We start from the raw sequence: 21,095 nt of genomic DNA, 5'->3' as shown, positions 1-21,095 counted from the left end.
TTATATATAATCTTTTCTCTGTCCCAGGGTAAGGATCAGTGTATACAGTATCTGTCCCAGTGTAAGGATCATTGTATTAAATAGGAAGGGAAGTGTGAGGATCATTGTATAGAAAATCTGTCGCAGAGTAAGGATCAGGCAGTATAGAATATCAGCCCCAGTGTATGGATCATTGTATAGAATAGGAAGGGAAATGTTGGGATCATTTTATAGAATATCTGTCCCAGTGTAAAGATCATTGTATAGAATAGGAAGGGAAAGGTAAGGATCATTGTATAGAATATCTGTCCCATTGTAGGGACCGTTTTATAGAATATCCGCCCCAATGTATGGATCATTGTAAAGAATAGGAAGGGAAATGCTTGGATCATTGTGTAGAATATATGACCCAGTGTAAGGATCAGGTAGTATAGAACATCAGACAGGTCATAAATTGCTACAGCTTTTCCAAGGCTAAGGGTTCAATTTCTCACATTTTTTGTTGACTTTATTTTTTCTTTGCAGGGCTGACATTGTGATTGTTAAGAATGTTTAGCTCTACTGGTCAAAGACCAGCACAGATAATGCAATTACCTGTTGTCTTTCATTTGTTGTCCTTTTTCCATTGTACACCAGTCCATTAGCACACGTTTTTGTTACTGCTTCTCCTACACTAGTTTGAGGATTGTCATGAAGCTTTACACACACATGCAGTGATTGCTTAGTTCACTGCATGAACATATATTATTATCATTTTGAAAATTTTATTATCATTATTCCTTCTGAATGGATAGTCATATCAGCATGTGGTTTTTACTGAAAGACTCCTTATGATGTTTAATTGATCCTAAATGACAATGGTACTATCTGACATCCAGTATGGTAGCCATCTTGAACATCTTATCACTACTTTTCCCGAATAAAAAGTCCGATCAACATAGGGTTTTCACCAGAATTCATATGATGTCAGGTGGGTCCTGAATGAAAATAGTGATGCTTAGACATCCAGTGTGGCTAAAATACTGGCCATCTTGAAAATCTTGCTTTTGTTACTACTTAGATGTGGATAGGCATATTGACATGGGGTTTTTCACTAAAAGATTTATTATACCTAGTTAGTTCTAAATGAAAATGGTGCTGATCTGGCATCCAGTATGTCCACCATGTGAGCCAGCTTGAAAATTTGAAATAGCTACTCTGTGAAACAGGATCCAATATCGACATGGGGTCATGAAGACTTCTTTAGTTGGTCTTTAATGAAAATGCTGCTGCTCAGGCATTCTATATGGCCGACAGGTGCCATCTCGAAAATCATCTTATTTTATCTCCGTCTGAATGAATGATCAACAGAGAGTTTTCACTGAAAGACTTATGATTTCTAGCTGATTCTCAATGAAAATCATGCTGCTAAGTCATTTAGTGTGGCCAACATGGCAGCCATCTTGAAAATCTTGTTATTGTAACTCCTCCTGAATGGATGGTCATATCAGCATGAGGTTTTCACTAAAAGACTTCTTTTGATGTCTAGTTGGTCTTAAATAAAAATGGTTCCAATCTGAAAGCCAGTATGGCTGTCCTGACTTATGATGGTCCTAAGTAAAAATAGTGCTGCTTGAAGATCCAATATGTCCAACACAGTAACCATCTTGAAAATCAATGAACAGCTTCCATGACAGGACCAATGTAGAACATCATGCCTGGAGATATGTATGTATGTATGTTATGTATGTATGTTATGTATGTATGTTATGTATGTATGTTATGTATGTATGTATGTTATGTATGTATGTATGTATGTATGTATGTATGTATGTATGTATGTATGTATGTATGTATGTATGTATGTATGTATGTATGTATGTATGTATGTATGTATGTATGTATGTATGTAATGGGGCACACATTTCATGATAACTACTTGGAAGAGTAAATGGGAGGTTTACAAAGTCCATAATTCTGATGTCACCACCTTCCAGTTAAAGCATCTTTGTAATTTTAATCCATCCATCCTTAGCAAAGATCAGGAAATCAGACCTGATACTTATCTTACTTAACCCATCCCCACAAAAACAATTTTAAATAATGCAATCTGGCTGAAACAAGACAGATTACAAAAAATAGTTTATCATATTAAGTTATCACTTTTTTGTTGAAGAAGGCAAGAATTTGAAGTAGCACTTAATAGAAGGTATCTTTTTCCCCTGTTTAAAAGCAGATACTGTGAATCCCAAAATTACATAAAAGAAAAATGAAAAAATCAGACAGGCAGAACTTCTGAAGTCATTTGAATTTCACATGTCAAAACGTTTTTACTACTAGCATCTAATATAGTATGAGATATGGTATTCAGGCTTGAAAAGTTTTCTGATTCAGTTTTTTTCCTTGATTCCATTATTTACACTAATACTTGAAAAGAATATAAACCATCTTGACAATGTTTTTTGTTTATGACACATATTAACCGTTACTAATATTCTAGTATGTAGACTTTTTTATCTCTTACACTAAGTAATGATACATTTATATCACGATTTAAAATTAAAACTGGTGTTTAATACAGAGAGTGGCAAACCTTCTGCAGGTAGTATGAGATTCATATAAACCAGAACCTTAGCTTATAGCTTAACAAATGCATGATGGGAAAAATTGCTGCACCTGAAAGGTGCCATGATCATATCCAGCATACAGATTTACTGAAAATATCTCTGCAGGATGATATGCAAACATTGGGGCATGCCAATGCATGTTGTATCCTTGGTGTCAAAATACATTTCTTATGGAGGCCCAAATTTCATCTCAAGTTCTATTTTCTATCCATAGTCATTGGCTAATCTTAAGTAATGACAGTGTTTACTTACCCCAGTGTTAGCATATCATCCGCTGTTGATATTTTATGTGAGTTTTATGCAGTGTTTGACAATGGACTATCTCCAGAATAGTAGAGGATCATGGGAGTGCACACCAAAAATAATGTTTAATGGCAGACTGCTTTTGTAATATTTTTCTCCCTAATGATTCCTAAACATTTTAGAAATCATCCATTGTCATGAGATGAGGAGAACAGAGATAAAAGTAAAATTACTTCATTGTAAACCCAGAAAATCCATTGGTTCTCTTCATTTTTTGTTCACATGAAAATTTCCAGAGGTAATTAATGATGCCATAGATTTTCATTGCCTTTATTTTAATGTCCATGCATCAGATAGCATTGCCAATAAAATAATCTAACCTTTGATCTGTACTTTACCATATGCATAAGGGGCCCGTTTCTGGTAAATGAAAACATTGGGTTGACTTGACTGTTATCATGCTTTTCATGCCCAAATTTCTCTGTAAACAAAAAGCAGCACAGTTTCAAGATTGCATTTATCACTGAAGTTGAATGAATGATTGGATGACTACTGAGTCAGTCCAAACAATATCTAATTTGCATAAACCAGAGGTGACTTCCATGTTACAGTTGGGGATACTGTGATTCCAGTCAGTCATAAATAACAGCAATTTCATACTAAGTTATAAGATATTTTTTTTAATCACTCCACATTTGTGTAAAAAAAATCTGTAAAACTTAATGTTTTTATGAAATTTTCCTGAAATAAACGTTTTAGAAGAAAAACTTGTTATACATGAAAAGTACAGTGATGCTGTCATTGTATCTGATGAGTTAGGGTTTATACAAATAAATCATTATTATAAAGTGTTCTTAGTTTTTCTGTGGTTACAAATATCTTAAGTTTCAAAAGAGTGGCCTTTTGTTATATAGGAGATTTCATAATGGCAAATTTTGTGGGCAAGAGACCGCTGTGTAGGAAACTGCTGATGGTCATTGATGAAACTTCATTCTGAATTTACAATGTTCCTGAAATTTAAAATAATGATGTTGAGATGTTATTACTTAGTAGTTGTGCTTATTCTTACATTTACACACTGTTTACTAAATTATTTACAGTGCTGAGATCATTATTTCATGGCTTCTTTAGAGTAAAATGTATCATATTTTACATCTCTCTGTTCTCCCAATATAATTTTTTTATTCAGATCAGGCCCTTTATTCTTACTAATTTCTGGGCATGAAACTTGTTCATAAGCTTAAAATCCCAAAATTCAGACACTGTGAACTTTCATTTTAACATATTTGTGATTAACTTTGGGCCCTTTTTTTCATGCTTACTTATAATAGCAGGTATTAATCAGTCTTTATACAATATGTACTTACTTAGAAATCAAGTCCAACTGCAAACAACACAGGCTTTTTTTTGTCATTGCATAATGTCTTGTTAGATCAGTCTGTTTTTGTTCATTCTACTGATTACTTTTAACCAACTGCATAGACCCAGCTTTGCCTGCACATCAGGTGACATCAGAACTGGATCTATGTATTTTGCAGTTGGACTTGTAAAAAAGTAAAAAAATTGCTACCGGATGATTGGGGTTTTCAGCTTCAGCTTCAGTTCAGTTCTCAAAAAGTTTTGAGAATAGAGCTATACATGATATTTCAGAATATTTTCCAGGGGATATTGGCATATTGATTGTCACCTAAAATTACAATTTTTATTATATTAATAATTAATAATTATTATTGGCAAAGAAAGGGAGTTTGGATTTGTTAAAATAATTATGGGATTGAAGTTTTTCCTAAGGGGCATATTAATTTTACTATTTTTATGCCAATTGAAATCAAAAGTTTCATAGAGATTGCAAGAACAGTTACCTAGAACATTCATTTCTATCTGTGGATAGATCTTAATTTTTTTAATTCTATGAATGACTGTGATTTGGTGCTGAATTATGGGATAGAGAATTTTATTCTTAGCTGTTCATTTGCATTATATTCTTGAAAAGTTATGACTTGTGTGATATTAATTTTCTTTTACTATTCATCCCTATCAAATATTATTTTTTATCGCTCACATAATGAGAATTGGTTTATTGTTGATTATCAAAGAATGAATAATTTCAGCCAGAGCATGTTTTCCCATTTTTAATTTCTGTTTTTATGATTTGTTTGGTGATTGGGTTAATAAGTCATTGAATATCCTTGCTAGTAATTTAGATGTAGTATATTCAAGGTTATAGTGATAATTGAATGTTTTAATAGGATGTATACAAATATAGTTTACTTTTAAAGTACACAATTACTAATTGTTTTGGCCATCTAACATTCCCATATATATAACTGTAATGTATAATATTTTTGTTCTGAATTGATAATGTAAATACACCCATATTGTTTGTATTTAGTTATTAAATTTACCTACTGTATTAAGTGCCACAAATATGACATCTGTTAACCAGCATGTACATATAATATTTTTGTTATATAAATTCACCTCTCTTCTGTATGAGTTAAGTACTGCAAAAGAAATTAAAGATGTCAGTGGCATAGGTTTTGGAGGTCGCATTCAGTTAGATTAATAGAAAAATGGTGCTGTTTAGAGAAATGTTAAATAAAAATTGTGGAATCTTTACCAGAAGTGTTAGGAAATCGAAGAAGAAAAAACAATGCAAAGTAAGTCTTTATTCCAAGTTAGGTTAGGTCTTATTAGGGATATTTTCAGATGACATATCTTTATATCTATCTTTTTGTATATATGTGCATTTGGCTTGTTTTTTCTTTCATAAAAGTACTACCTTTAATAAGCTTTTTGTTATGTTCTGTATCAGCTGAGTAGTTATAGTTTAATGTCCACTGTTGTTGTAAACAGTGTCAAATTTAATTCCATTGGCATGTAAAGGGCTGTCTGAATTTTCTTGGCATAAATGCTCATAGAATTGTTTGGCAAATGTCTTATCAATCCCTCCATGTCATTTGTATGTTGCTGAAGTACTGTTACTAAATACTGTTTAAGTTTTCATTCTAGCATTTTAGTGACATTTTACGAAAGAGTTGCTTAAGATTGTTTAAAGGGACATTTTGTTCTTTCTCATTTGGAAGCAGGCATATTAATATTCATAAAATCATTTAAATACCTGCATGTTATAGTCTGTGAAAATGAAATTAACTGGAGCAATGTTTTCATGCAGGTTCCAATGTCACAGATGAAGATATTCGCATCGCCATGGAGAAATTTGAAGAGTCCAAACAACTTACAGAGACTGCTATGTACAACTTGATGGAGAATGATGCAAGTTTCAAAGTTAACACAACAGACACACACTAAAATAACCACATTATTGTCTTAGATGGTTTTCAGATCAATGGCACACTACTATTTGAACTGAGATTTTCTAAATAAGACAGGAAAAGGAAAGACTTTTCAACATCTGTAAACCAGATTATTCAGACAGGTTTTGGTACTTCACAAACACAAATGGTTGGAACAAGAACATGTTTAATAGTCTCATGGCAGTCCACCAAAACCATCATTATACCACAGCCTATGTCTGTCCCTCTGATCTGGTTTAATACAATCTCGTGGCAGTCCATCAAAACCATCATTATACCACAGCCTATGTCTGTCTATCCCTCTGATTTGGTTTAATACAATCTCATGGCAATCCACCAAAACCATCATTATACCACAGCCTAATTCTGTCCCTCTGAGCTTGTTCAATAGTCTCATGGCAATCCACCAAAACTATGTGCACACAGATGTATGTAGTGCTGGTTGTATTACACAAATTCAGAAGAACTCATAAACTATTGGACTGTCATCTGAGAATGTGTGTATGCATGTGTGTGAGAGAGAGAGTTAGAGAGAGAGATGACCAGAGTGTCAACGTTTGTCAGATTGGGTTTTAATTTGACCCATTTTTGGATCATGCCTCAGGGCCATACAGTTAAATAAATATATATATATATATATATATATATATATATATATATATATATATATATATATATATATATATATATATATATATATATATATATATATATATATATACATACTTACTATATTGGGCATGAAAAGACAATTTCAGGTGTGCAACCAGGGCCAGAGCTACCATATAGGCAAACTAGGCAGCCGCCTAGGGCACTGATTTCAGGGGGCGCATTTTTTAAAAAAATTATTGTTTATACATTTTGAAATTGATATATTCCGGAGGGGGGGGGGGCCCAAAATCTAACTTTGCCTAGGGCGCCAGATAGTCTGGCAGGGTCTGGCGCCGGCCCTGTGTGCAACTGACTTTTTCCCTTTATTGAAATCCCCCAATACACATTTACTGGGTAGGGAAAAAACAAATTTATAAATACAGTTGACATTAGCCTTGCGGTCCATCCATGTCTTCCCTCTTTGAAACTGTTGAAATCCCCACCCTGTTAACACACACATACACATGTGCATGCACAGACACACACACACACACACACACTGGGCATCAAAAGACTCAAAGTATGTGCAACCAAAATTGATCACTGTGTATAGTCTTACATTTTATGACCTGACCCTAGGGTTAGAGGTGATTGTGATGGTGGTGGTGGGTGCAGGGATTTGACTCTCATTACTTCATACTTGCTTTAAAAGTGTTTCCCTTTAACAGTGAATGTAATAAAATCTGATATTTATTGCAGTATTGACACTGACTTCTTTGTGGTCGAATCTCATGCTGACCTTCACTCAGAAGCACATAATTGTACTCTTTACAAGATACCTCTGTTTCAGATGTGGTCATCACTGTTAGAGAGAATCCATGAAACTATCAAATTTGATACCTCTGTTTCAGACATGATCATCACTGTTAGAGAGAATCCATGAAACTATCAAATTCCGCATACAGTCAATCAACACATTTCCGCACATTTTCAAGGACAATGCTTGTTTTCTATCCAGATCTTTATAGCACAATAACACTTGTTTAATTTCCTTTTTGACACTTTTTCTGCTCATGTAATTCTCCACCTGATTTACAAGAGATAAATTGCTGATTTGTAGTCTAATTAATAACATTTTTTTAATAATGTTTGCAAGATTGAAAGTATGAGCTAATTTAAACAGTTCTGATTGGCTGCTTCATTTAGAAGCAGTGGAGCTCCTGTGATGAAAATTTTACAGTGGAGTGTTTAAAAATAGGTAAAACCCTTGCCACTTAATTTAGTTACGGTAGTTAGATATGGCAAGATTATTATGAAATATGTTAGAAAAGAAAAAATATCATAGCCATTGTTTGTCATCTGTCACAGATAATGCATAGTTTTTTATATAGATGAAATGGTTATTGAACCCATGGGAGCTTCACCTCTTGTATTTGGATTACCCTTGAGTATGATTTATTTCAGTCATCAACTTTAGGCTGCTCTTTTTTTAAGGTGGAACACATAGCTCAACTACAGTCATTTGTGGAATCCCAGTTGGAGTATCACCGACAGGCCACTGATATTTTAAGTGAGCTGAATGACACTCTGGAAGACAGGTGGGCACATAGTCATAGTCTATAATGTTAATATCTGACCTGGTTATGATATTTGTATCATTAAGATTGGCTAATAATGTTTACATGTTATGAACGAGCTATCCAAGAGGAAACCTTTAAAATGACAAAATTGAATTGCTGCGCACCTTATTTTTAACAAAAACTCACTTGTAGACTAACACTATGAAAATCCAGCCCAGTGAGATCTCCCCAATTACATCCATTAGTACCTGTGTGGTGACAGTAATAAAATTAAAATGGTATTGGTTAAAACCTACTAAGGTATACAATTTACACATATCCAGAATTCTTTTGAAACATTAATTTTTTCCAGTAATTATTTTCAGCCAATCATAGACATTCATAATTAATTTAAGTATTGCAACCTCATCTGTCCCCAAAATATGGAAAACTGCAAAAGTAACTCCTATTCACAAATCTGGTTCTAAGGATGATGCTGATAACTACTGACCAATCTCAATACTACCAAACTTGTCAAAATTGATTGAAAAACATGTCCATGACTCATTCATGTCATATTTAACCAAACACTTGCTGTTACACCCTAATCAATCAGGCTTTAGAAAGAACCATTCCTGTGAGACTGCCTTGATCTCCCTAACTGATAAATGGCTTCAAGCACTTGACCAAGGTAGAATAATAGGAACTGTATTTGTAGATTTCAGGAAAGCTTTTGACATGGTGGATCATGAAATCCTTTTGAAGAAACTGTAAATCTACCAGTGTGATGAAAGAACAATTAGATGGTTTACTTCTTACTTAAATGAGAGAACAGCATGTTTACATAAATAATGTTCTGTCTGAACCTGAAACAATTAGATATGGAGTACCACAAGGCTCAGTTCTAGGTCCATTACTATTCATTTTATTTATTAATGACCTACCACTTTTACTAAGAGACTCAATATCATCTACAGATCTCTATGCAGATGACACAACATTGTCCGACATCCAAAACACAAAGCATGAACTCAAAATTTCTTTACAGAATGCACTAAACAAACTGGAAAACTGGTGCACATGTAATGGCATGGTGGTAAATAGTGGTAAAACTAAAATATTACTTATCTCAACTTGGCAAAGAAGGACAAATCTTGATAGTGATGAACTATGTCTGACATGGAAGGATACAAATCTGCAAATAGTCTGTCATGATAGACTACTTGGTGTTCTGGTAGATAATAACCTATCATGGACTGAACATATCAAACATATCAGTAAAAAAGTCAATTCAAGTTTATGGCTTCTCAGTAGGATAAGACATTTTCTCCCTGAAAGGCACAGAAAACTATTTTATAACAGTTACATACAACCCCATTTGGACTACTGTAGTACAGTATGGGGTAATTCAAATGATAAAAAACATAGCAAAGCTGGTACATCTTCAGAAAAGAGCATTTGGGCTAATATCAATCCAGAAAGAAAGCAAGGAAAGTTTAGCTGGTAGGTTAAAAATATTACCTATTAAAGACCGAATCTGTTTGAGAAAAGCCAAATTAATGTACAGGATATCTCATAATAGTGCTCCTGAATATTTACAATCACTATTCCAGTATAGGCTACCTGATCATACTCCCCACCTGTGATCCATGTCTACCAAACAGTATAAAATTCCCAAACCAAATAAGGAGTTATTTTAAAAAAGTTTCCAATACTCTGGAACTCTGCTCTGGAATAGTATTCCAGTTGAGATTAGAAATGCCCTCTCTGTTTCCTTCTTCCAAACACAATATATCCAGTGGCTTCAGAGATGCAGCTTAAATAAATAAATTCCTTTGTATGAGGGCCTCAAGGTAGATTAGTTTTTAGCTAATTGTGTTACCCTCTTTAAATAAGGTCATTATTATTATTATTATTATTATTATTATTATTAAGTTAAAATGGCTTTTAATGTATGACAACACGTAGGCTGGTTCTGTAGCTGATAAAAAAGTAGTTGCCCTTGACCATGTATGTTACATCAAGATATGCCATAGAACTGCATAAACTGAGTCACGGAAGACAGGTATATTACATCAGGATATGCCATAGAACTGCACAGACTGAGTCATGGAAGACAGGTATGTTACATCAGGATATGCCATAGAACTGCACAGACTGAGATTGGGAAGAATGGTATGTTACATCACAATGTGCCACAGCACTATACAGACTGAGACTTGGGAAGACAGGTATGTTACATCACGATATGTCCATGAACTGCACAGACTGAGACTTGGGAAGAGACAGGTATGTTACATCACGATATGCCCATGAACTGCACAGACTGAGACTTGGGAAGAGACAGGTATGTTACATCATGATATGCCATAGAACTGCACAGATTGAGAATTGGGAAGACAGGTATGTTACATAACGATATGCCACAGCACTATACAGACTAAGACTCTGGAAGACATCTGGATATGTCACAGAACTTAACAGATGCAAAGAAAAATGTAAGAAATTCATTGGGTAATATCATTTGTAACCACTTTCCCTTTCATGATGTCATATCACATATTGATTTTTCATCAAAGATAAATGCTGCAATGAGCAAATTTTTTTGTCATTTTTATTAGCTGTTTTTATTTTGATAAAACTTGTCTTTTTTGCATCATTAATTTGAATATAACTCTATCAGAGTGCAGACTATAATATTCACATGTACAGCAAGGGCATTAACTCTTGAAACAAATACTGGCCTATATTTACAGCATTAGCCTCTCAGAAGACAAGTTTGGTCCTATTCTAGGCTGACATTTGAGTCACTTTAGCCATATCTGTGGTGCAAAAAGCAGTTGGCAGGAATTAGATATTTTGTTGCCATCTAGATCTCAGCTTCTGTTTGGCAATAACTATTGACTGGAGATTAATGGCTATGTCATGCCAGTGGATTTTACCCCAGTGGGTGAAAAAAAATCAGTGGATGGAGTTTTCCCTGTTTCCAATGCCTAAAGTAAGAGAATACAGTACATTCTTTGGATGCCATTATATTGAATCCAATTAAGAAATAATGACATAATGAGATATCCCCAAGTGGCCGAGTGGTCTAAAGCGCTCTCTGTTACAGATCACTGCCATCTCACCTTTGTCTGCGTGGGTTCGAGTCTCGGATTCAGCCAATGTGGGTATGTGAGAAAGCTTGCCAGTAGCTTCTCGTGGGTCGGTGGTTCTTTCTGGGGTTTTCCTGGGTTCTTCCTCCACCATTAATACTGGCCGCCATGTATAGCCTATCGTGTGCTGAAAAATGGCTTTAAACCCTACAACAACAACAACAACAACAACATAATGAGATATCAGTTTCAATAGATGAATGCCTGTTTTTATTATTGAAATTTTGAATAATCCATGAGAATACCAGCACAAGACAGTTATGTAATAAATTGCAGCATATAAGCAGTATCAGCTGAAATGGATGCTTCTTTGTAAGACACAAATTTGATCTTAAAATGAAAAAAACAACACAATCTTTACTTTGCTAACACTATTTGCTCTTTACTGACCTAGTACTACAAAACAGAAGAATCTTGCTCAGCTGTTGGTTGCACTCTTTTGAAGATGAAACATTGTTACATCACACTGACCTTTACACTTGGCAATACAGAAAATATCTCTGTTGTGCAAGACAAATGTCTCTTTTTCTGTATGTGTTGTAAATTGAAATAGGTTCATGTTAGAATGCATGTATAGTACATGTTAAGTACCCAACATGTATTTCATCCCCCATTTTTGTACTCATTTACACCGAGTCAGCTGAAACAGGATATTGGGTAGCTTTCAAATGTACCAGCTATTACTGGAGCAATCTTAAACCCAGGACTGTATGATCCCGTGTCGGCATCAATTACCACTTTAACACTAGGCCATGCTTTCTCTTGGGTTATCCTCAGACATGGTGCAGAATTTCATGAGTGAATACTTAAAATCCTGAGTAATCAATGGGTCCAGAGGTCAAGGTCTTGGAGGGATGGGATGACGGAATAAGTCAGAATTAGACTTGATTTTTTTTTGTTACTTATTTTGTCTCCAACTTTAATAAATGGACAGCAATCACATGTGTGATTGCCATCAGCTCAGATAGTCAATAATTGACTTCCATGATTAAATGTTAAGATTACCAGAAGTATGTTTGTTGTCATTTTTTATGGTTCAAAAAGGAGTACCTATTTAGTACTTTAAAAAAAATGCTTCATTTAGGAACCAAAAAGATCTGTAAATATGTGAAAAGACATGTATTGGAACATTGACTCTGTTAAAGTTCTTATTGCTCTGCTGACTCTATGCTACTTTGAAGTTCATTTTCAGCCATGTAAATAGAAACATTCATTTCAGAAATTCTTGTTTTGTGAAAGTAAAAAATTTTCACTGCAGGCATCAGCAATGTCAATTAGTTTACATGCTCAAAAAGGACTTCTTAGCACCCCCCACCTTTTATGTATTGCCTTAACTGGCTGTGGTATTAGAGGATATGAGACAAAGTTATCAGGGCTGTTGCAAGATACATGATATGAGGGGATCAGAAGGCACCTAATTTGACAGAATATTGGTTGAGGGGTTTATCCATACTGTTCTAAAGGTTTATGCTAATAAGTCCAGTTAAAATTTAATGGTTATTAGTGTAGTGGAGTCCTTAAAAAAGTGTATTATAACCCCATTCTCCTCCTTCACAAACACACACACTTTTAATTTTGGAAAGCCCATCCAATTTCTCTTTCTCCAAATGGCTAGCTGACATAACTTTGTTTTTCTTTTAAAATTGTACTTTCATGAGTTCAAGAGTAGATTGTCATCAGGTGGCTTACAAGTTGAAATTGGAAATAATCCCTAGTGGTTTCTTGGATAAGGTAGTAAGTCAAGATTGTTACAGTTAAGATATAAATGTATGGAGTTTTGTGTTTCAGGAGAAATCAAGCTGCAAGTCGACCAAAGAAAGAACACGTCCCAAAGAAAGTTGCTTCCTTCCGTCGTAGCCCCTCTCCAATGAATGGTGATAGTGATAGTGGAAGTGGAAGCTACAACTTCGGCAATCCACCAACATATGCTCAAGGTGAGAAATTTTAAAACAGTACAGTTAGGAAAAAAGAGATTTCACTGAAACCATTTACTGTTTTTTCACTCTATCTGGTGTAAAACCTACTGATATTAATACTTGGCAGGGTGTTGAGACATCATATATACTGATATTAATACTTGGCAGGGTGTTGAGACATCATATATACTGATATTAATACTTGGCAGGGTGTTGAGACATCATATATACTGATATTAATACTTGGCAGGGTGTTGAGACATCATATATACTGATATTAATACTTGGCAGGGTGTTGAGACATCATATATACTGATATTAACACTTGGCAGGGTGTAGAGATACATATATATATATATATATATATATATACTGAGAGGCATAAGTAAAGTAACAAAATAAAAGATATGTCATTGAGTGTGTGGGACAATGGTAGGAATTGCTCCCTGCACCACATTGTCATAAATAAGAACTAGTGTTTAAAAGACCATAATATTTTAGCTGGACTACTTCCAGGCTCTCTAATGGTTCCAATCAATAAAAATGTGGGGCCACACATGATGAGTTTATAAATGTTCATCCAACTACAACACAGACCACACATGATGAGTTTACCAGTGTTTACCCAACTGCAACACAGACCACACATAATGAGTTTACCAATGTTCACCCAACTACAACACAGACCATTGAGTTTACCAGTGTTCATCTAACTACAACACAGACCACACTGATGAGTTTACCAATGTTCACCCAACTACAACACAGACCACACATAATGAGTTTACCAATGTTCACCCAACTACAACACAGACCACACATGATGAGTTAACCAAGGTTCACCCAACTACAACACAGACCACACATAATGAGTTTACCAATGTTCACCCAACTACAACACAGACCACACATGATGAGTTAACCAAGGTTCACCAACTACAACACAGACCACACATGATAAGTTTAGCAATGTTCACCCAGCTACAACACAGACCACACATGATGAGTTTACCAATGTTCACCCAACTACAACACAGACCATTGAGTTTACCAGTGTTCATCCAACTACAACACAGACCACACATAATGAGTTTACCAATGTTCACCCAACTACAACACAGATCACACATGATGAGTTAACCAAGGTTCACCAACTACAACACAGACCATTGAGTTTACCAGTGTTCACCCAACTACAACACAGACCACACTGATGAGTTTACCAATGTTCACCCAACTACAACACAGACCACACATGATGAGTTTACCAATGTTCACCCAACTACAACACAGACCATTGAGTTTACCAGTGTTCATCCAACTACAACACAGACCGCACATGATAAGTTTAGAATGTTCACCCAACTACAACACAGACCACACATGATGAGTTTACCAATGTTCACCCAATTACAACATGGACCACACATGATGAGTTTACCAATGATCACCCAACTACAACACAGATCACACATGATGAGTTTACCAATGTTCACCCAACTAAAACACAGACCACACATGATGAGTTTATAAATGTTCACCCGTCTACAACATAGGCCACACATAATAAGTTTTCTAATGTTCACACCAGAACAACACAGGCCATACATGTATAATTTGCCAGTGTTTAGTCAACCAGTAGACTGCCTCAAGTGGAAGTTTATGTTGCTTTTTTCCAGTACCAATAATTTAGCTAGAATGTTCCAAGGGTCAATATTTGGTCCTTTACTCTTTCTTATGTATGATAACAATATGGTAGGAGTTGTCAGCACTGAACTACAGCCATATGCTGATGATTCTGCTTTCTGTTTTCTAATGTATATTGGTTTAATTGATATCAAAGTATGGAAATGGTGGCTGGTGAGTCAGTGGTTTAATTGATATCAAGGTATGGAAATGGTGGCTGGTGAATCAGTGGTTTAATTGATATCAAGGTATGGAAATGGTGGCTGGTGAGTCAGTGGTTTAATTGATATCAAGGTATGGAAATGGGGGCTGGTGAATCAGTGGTTTATTGGGAACAAATTAATCCTCTATTTAAGCAAAACCAAATCTCTCTGGGAAGAAGAAAAAAAATTAAAAACGTGACAGAGCTTCAATATCATGTAATAGTTGATATATATCTTAGTAAAAAAAAATCTTGGTTTGATATCTTAGTGCTGATATTGATCAGCATTTAATTGAAGCATGTTGATTGTATACAAGTACAATGCAGTCTCAATTGTCTTCTAAGAAAAGGTAAACATTTAACTATTAAACCACAAAAGCTATTGGTATTTGCTCTTATTCAGTGTCATTTTTGACCATACCTTTTCTTTGTAGTATTCAGGTCTATAACAAAACTTAAATATGACTTGCGAACCACTCAGAACTAAGTAATCTCATTTCTTCTGGGTTTAGCACCAAGATTACATGTTGTACTGCCCGGCTGTAGAATGTCCATCATATTCCATGAAAAACGATGGAAAACGCTGGAAAATTCTAGCATGGAAAACGCTGGAGTATTTGGACTAATATTCCAGCCTCTGTCCAGGGTAGGCTGGAAAACCCTGAACAATTCTTGCATGGAAAACGCTGGACAATTCTAGCATGGAAAACGCTGGAGTATTTGGACTATTATTCCAGGCTATGTCCAGGGTAGGCTGGAAAACCCTGGACAATTCTAGCATGGAAAATGCTGGAAAATTCTAGCATGGAAAATGCTGGAGTATTTGGACTAATATTCCAGCCTATGTCCAGGGTAGGCTGGAAAACCCTGGACAATTCTAGCATGGAAAATGCTGGAAAATTCTAGCATGGAAAATGCTGGAGTATTTGGACTAATATTCCAGCCTATGTCCAGGGTAGGCTGGAAAACCCTGGACAATTCTAGCATGGAAAACGCTGGAAAATTCTAGCATGGAAAACGCTGGAGTATTTGGACTAATATTCCATCCTCTGTCCAGGGTAGGCTGGAAAACCCTGGACAATTCTTGCATGGAAATGCTGGAAAATTCTAGCATGGAAAATGCTGGAGTATTTGGACTATATTCCAGCCTATGTCCAGGGTAGGCTGGAAAACCCTGGACAATTCTAGCATGGAAAACGATGGAAAACCCTGGACAATTCTAGCATGGAAAATGCTGGAGCATTTGGACTTATATTCCAGCCTTTATCCAGGGTAGGCTGGAAAACCCTGGACAACACTAAAATTTTGCTGAAAATTGTTGAAATATTTTATGAAAACGAGATTTTTAACAGTGATGCAACTTTTATTTGATGATAATTTCAAGAAGAACATGATCCAAATTACCCCAACCAACTCCTTGTATTGACTGTGATGTTTAGTAACTTTTAAACAAGGAAACAAAAATTAAAAACTATACTTATCACTGGTAGCTTAATAGGTTGTGCACTAGTATTCAGTAGACAACATGGCTTGTCATAAATGTCGCTACACTTCTACTGGTGTGTCATAAAATCCAGATTACTGGCTCCTTAACATCATCCGAGTTTCTAAAAATATGTTCTCTTACTCTGGTTATAGTTTGAATTTATTTTGAAGCAATCTTAACAACAAAATAACAGAAATTCACGTTAATTTCTATCTCAATTTTAATTAAAAAAATTTAAAATATTTCTTTTTACACGTGTTGTTTCATAGTTCATTCACCACATTTCTTATTTTTCTGTTGTCACCACTGGAGTCTGTGGAAGTGATGGTACTCTTGATGGTTTAACCAAATCGCAAAGCTTCTGTCTCACCATCACCTCCCCAATGTTATACTTCTCCTTCATGATTTCTGAAATACAAATCATTGTATATTAATGAATAGAATCAAGCAAGATTTCAAATTTATTTCAATCCCATATATATCTATATATATATATAGAGAGAGAAAGAGAGAGAGAGAGAGAGAGAGAGACAGAGAGAGAGGGGAGTGAGTGAATGAGAGTTATGCCTGAAACATTTCATGCAATTACAGTACTTTTACAATCCCTGAGGTTGGTAATTGTAATGAGGCACTTGGCTTGATGACTAACTTGATAGGCTTAAAAACCTGTGGTTTCCATCACAAATTAAACTGGCTACCTAACTGCTCCTGTGGCCTAAGTCTAAGTGGTTAGAGCGCCTGCTACGGGTGTGAGAGGTCACAGATTTGAACCCTTAACCGAGTCATACCTAAGACTTATTAAAAAAATGGTACTATTAGCTGCTTCGCCTGGTGCTCAGCATTAACCCTTTACCTCATGCAAGCGTCTTTTGACGCCTCTACTCCATTCACGTGGAAGCGCCTTTTGACACCTGCTGTAAACAGCCATTTTAAGCCGGTTTTCATAGCGCCACCTTCGGGGAAAACCCCCATTTAGATACTACATTCATTTCTGTGAATGACAATTACATCAGATCACGTGGTCACTGTTTATGCCCTGGTCGATATCTGCTATTTAAAGTAGCTGGGTCATAATCTCCACTCCCCAAAATAGAGGTCGCGGATTGCATTCAGTACTTACGAAGTTTTCACGATTAGAATCAGAACTATGAAAGATTCAATAACTTAGGTAAAGGCTCTGATATTGATGCAGGCAGCAATTAGTTTTTATAAATTATCAAATTCAGATGACTTAGTGATGTAGATGCAGACGACAAATTGTAAATTTCAAGTATGAGAAATGGCAGCTACGATTGGTCACGCAGCCTCACTGACATGACAGTGAATGAGTCCTCTCAAGATTTTAAAGCACGTAAAAAATTCTTCAGTGAAAAATAATTATGCAGCTATAACAATCAGACTTTTAATCTTAAATTTTTCCACACATAATAGATGTGTACCAAAAATGTGAAATGGTTACAATTGCTGTTTAACATAAAATACACTACATTGCTTAACAGTTAACAGGCAGGCCTATGCGTATGGAGTCGAATAGGTAACAGGTGCTCCATTTATAGCATGCTGCACTTTGTAATTATGCTCTATAAGGTAAACGGTTAAGAGGTTAGTGTTAGGACTGGTCAACCTGGTGTCAAGATAATGTGAATGGGTGGGAGACATTATGCTACATGTCTGTGGCATGATATCCCAGTGCTAGACATCACTATAAATTGCCACACTGCAGACATCGTAGCGATGTGACTAAACATTTGTTAAAGCTACGTTACTAAACAACTGAATCACGCACACACAAACTGGCTACCATATACATGCAGTTGTGATTATACCATTTAAACTGAAAGTAGATTTACATTGTCCATTTGAATATTGCCTGTCTACACTATAATGTTTCAAGTAGTTGTGTATACGTTTAAATTTCATAATAATGTTCCAGCCTTAGTTCATAAAAAAATTTTGTTACAATTTGGCATATATTTTGTCATAGGTTAACAAAGTTTAAAACGCATGGTTAATAATTTAAAATATACCATAAATTATTTGAATTCTGGACTGGTCTTGGAGAGGTGGCCTTGTGTGTACTTATTATTGGCACTTGCCCCAGTTAGTGTCTTGCCAGTATATTTACCAGAGCTGCACAGCATTCTGAATATTTATTTAGCAGCTTTGTTAAAATCCAAAATTTGACATATTTCTGTCTCATGCTGGGTGTGAAAAAAAATTTAATCCAAATTTTCACCATGATGATCCATATGCACTAAGTTTCTGATATATATACTTATCTACATACACAACTCCAGGTTACATCTAATGTTCTAGACATTTGAATTTGAAACAAATGTGGTATTACCTCTTGCTTGCTTAATTCAAATTAAAAGATCGAAGAATTTCAATGAAGCTGTCGCCATCAAGTTGTTTACATAACTGTGCCTTGCCACTTTTTTTCTGAAATTAAAGGACACAAACTAAACAAGTATTTTTGGTGAGGAAAATTGATAATCATTTCCAACAGTTTACAACTGTACATTCTTATTAATTATACAATAAGTTACTATTAAATATTACTGAAATGGCTGAATATAAATTGGATAGACAAAAACAAGCCATAATCTGAATTGAAGATTAATTGGAAAAGAGATCTACTGGTATATTTCTGAGTCACAGTCTAAAATTAATTAAAACAAATATAACTTATTGCTACAAATAGCACACTGTCTGGAAAATAATAACGAAAATGTAAAAAATACAAATACCAGTCAGATCATTAATAATATCAAGGGTGAATAAAATTTAAAGTGAAATTTACAATTTGGAAATGTATATTCGCAAGGCCGGCACGTACCAACTTTTTTGAAAGACAGACACGAGATGACTGGTCATTGTGCATTAGGATAAGTAAAAAATGTTACCAATTATGTAAACAAAGCTTAAAACATAACACATACCTTTCAATATCCTTACAAGTTTTGACGTTTAATTTATCAGTCTTCAAACGGCATTAAAAAAAAGAAATTGTTCCATATAGGATATATTTCGTAATAGCTTTCCGTAAATTTACGTCACGCGAAGTCTTTCGCAGCTAAGGTACTTGGCGGCCGTGCAAATAATTTTGCTACAACTGGACTGAGTAATGACTTACCTGCTATTTTTGCAATAATACACTCATGGTATCCCTTGAATCCATGACAAACCGCCATCACTTTCTCTCCCGTGCGATATTCCTTCGTTTCTTTTCGTGGCGAGTGTACATCAGCCATACAGATTATGCCTCCCTGAATGGGACGATCATTCACCCATATAACAAGTGATATTTCTGGTTCAGTGGTCATCTTAAAATCCTGGGATATTTTCTATTTTACAATTTCAATGACACTCCAATCGAAAATTGCGCCCAAATTCTAGACTGGTTATCCAAAATGTTTTACAGTGCCAAATTTGGAACCAAAATTCAGAAACGGTTTTTTTTTTTTTTTTCCCCAGAAAATTTGGTTCTAACGCATGAAATCGAAATATGCCGGCTTTTTCAATGTAGTAATATGCCGGTTTTTTCAATGTAGTAATTGGTTAAAAAAAAATAAGTTCATAATTTTATATCCCATCATAGTCAGCTTCATCAGCCATCATCATACGGAGCAACCTCGGCTATTTCTGCGTGACAAAAACGTGACTCCGATACGTGAAGGCGAATACTTGACAGAAAAATCAGACATTTTGTTCTCTTTTGATTTATGATTTATGTAAAGAGTTAATATCTATGCATCGGATACCAACGCCATGATTTGGATATGTTGGGGAATGATTGGTTTACAGTAAAGTGGTTGTAGAAGACAAAGTTTACGACCAAGAGGCAATATCGTGTCGAGGTGTGGAACACAAATGGAAAGACAACACAAATTGGACGCCCAAATATTATAGGTGAGTATGAAATAAACTGAGTCTCGACTTTATCTCGTTTGCCCAAGTATAAACTGACTATATGATTAACCGCCCAACACTATATATGTATGATTGGTAATTAAATTGTAAGCAAGTATTTCAATAAATGTGAAAAGATATACAAGGTCAAAAACAAGTTTCCTTTTGCACCAGTTTTAAAATTAGAGTAGGTATTTTTGTTTTTGAATATATATGTATATATAACTTTCAAAGCAACCTAATTTGTGGAATTTTATTTTAACAGCCATAACCTTGTAATTGTCAGTCTTGGAAATGTTAAGTCCAGTGATACATATAAGCCCAAACAGGGACTGCTATGGTATTATGATAAAGTTGTGAATTTCTTGAGTATTTGTAGATCTAGTCCAAAAAGGTCTTTAGGTTACTGCTAAATTTTCAGACTACTTCATATATAAGTAAAA

General features: G+C 35.1%; 1 protein-coding gene and 1 long non-coding RNA gene across 7 annotated transcripts in view; one reads left to right on the top strand and one right to left on the bottom strand.

Annotated features, from left to right (window-relative positions):
• The window catches only part of LOC149800599 (endophilin-A3-like), a 114,877-nt gene that overhangs the window by 57,590 nt on the left and 36,192 nt on the right, over nucleotides 1-21,095 (top strand). For 3 of the 6 annotated variants that reach the window (XM_089954589.1, XM_089954586.1, XM_089954587.1), the window contains exons 7-10: nucleotides 2,538-2,560; nucleotides 6,004-6,104; nucleotides 8,231-8,334; nucleotides 13,239-13,384. In XM_089954589.1, coding sequence (XP_089810715.1) covers nucleotides 2,538-2,560; nucleotides 6,004-6,104; nucleotides 8,231-8,334; nucleotides 13,239-13,384 — 374 coding nt within the window. The remainder of the gene's footprint in view (nucleotides 1-2,537; nucleotides 2,561-6,003; nucleotides 6,105-8,230; nucleotides 8,335-13,238; nucleotides 13,385-21,095) is intronic. The other 3 variants (XM_089954590.1, XM_089954588.1, XM_089954585.1) reach the window with 2 other exon arrangements.
• Nucleotides 16,943-20,148, bottom strand: LOC149800601 (uncharacterized). Its single transcript, XR_016420527.1, has 3 exons — nucleotides 19,877-20,148; nucleotides 19,088-19,182; nucleotides 16,943-17,148 (listed from the first exon to the last, which is right to left on the bottom strand). It is a non-coding gene; the product is annotated as an uncharacterized LOC149800601 (long non-coding RNA).

Source organism: Sinohyriopsis cumingii, chromosome 4, assembly GCF_028554795.1.
Source record: "Sinohyriopsis cumingii isolate HCF-2022 chromosome 4, ASM2855479v2, whole genome shotgun sequence".
Classification (NCBI taxonomy): domain Eukaryota; kingdom Metazoa; phylum Mollusca; class Bivalvia; order Unionida; family Unionidae; genus Sinohyriopsis; species Sinohyriopsis cumingii.
This window is presented reverse-complemented; position numbering and strand designations above follow the sequence as displayed.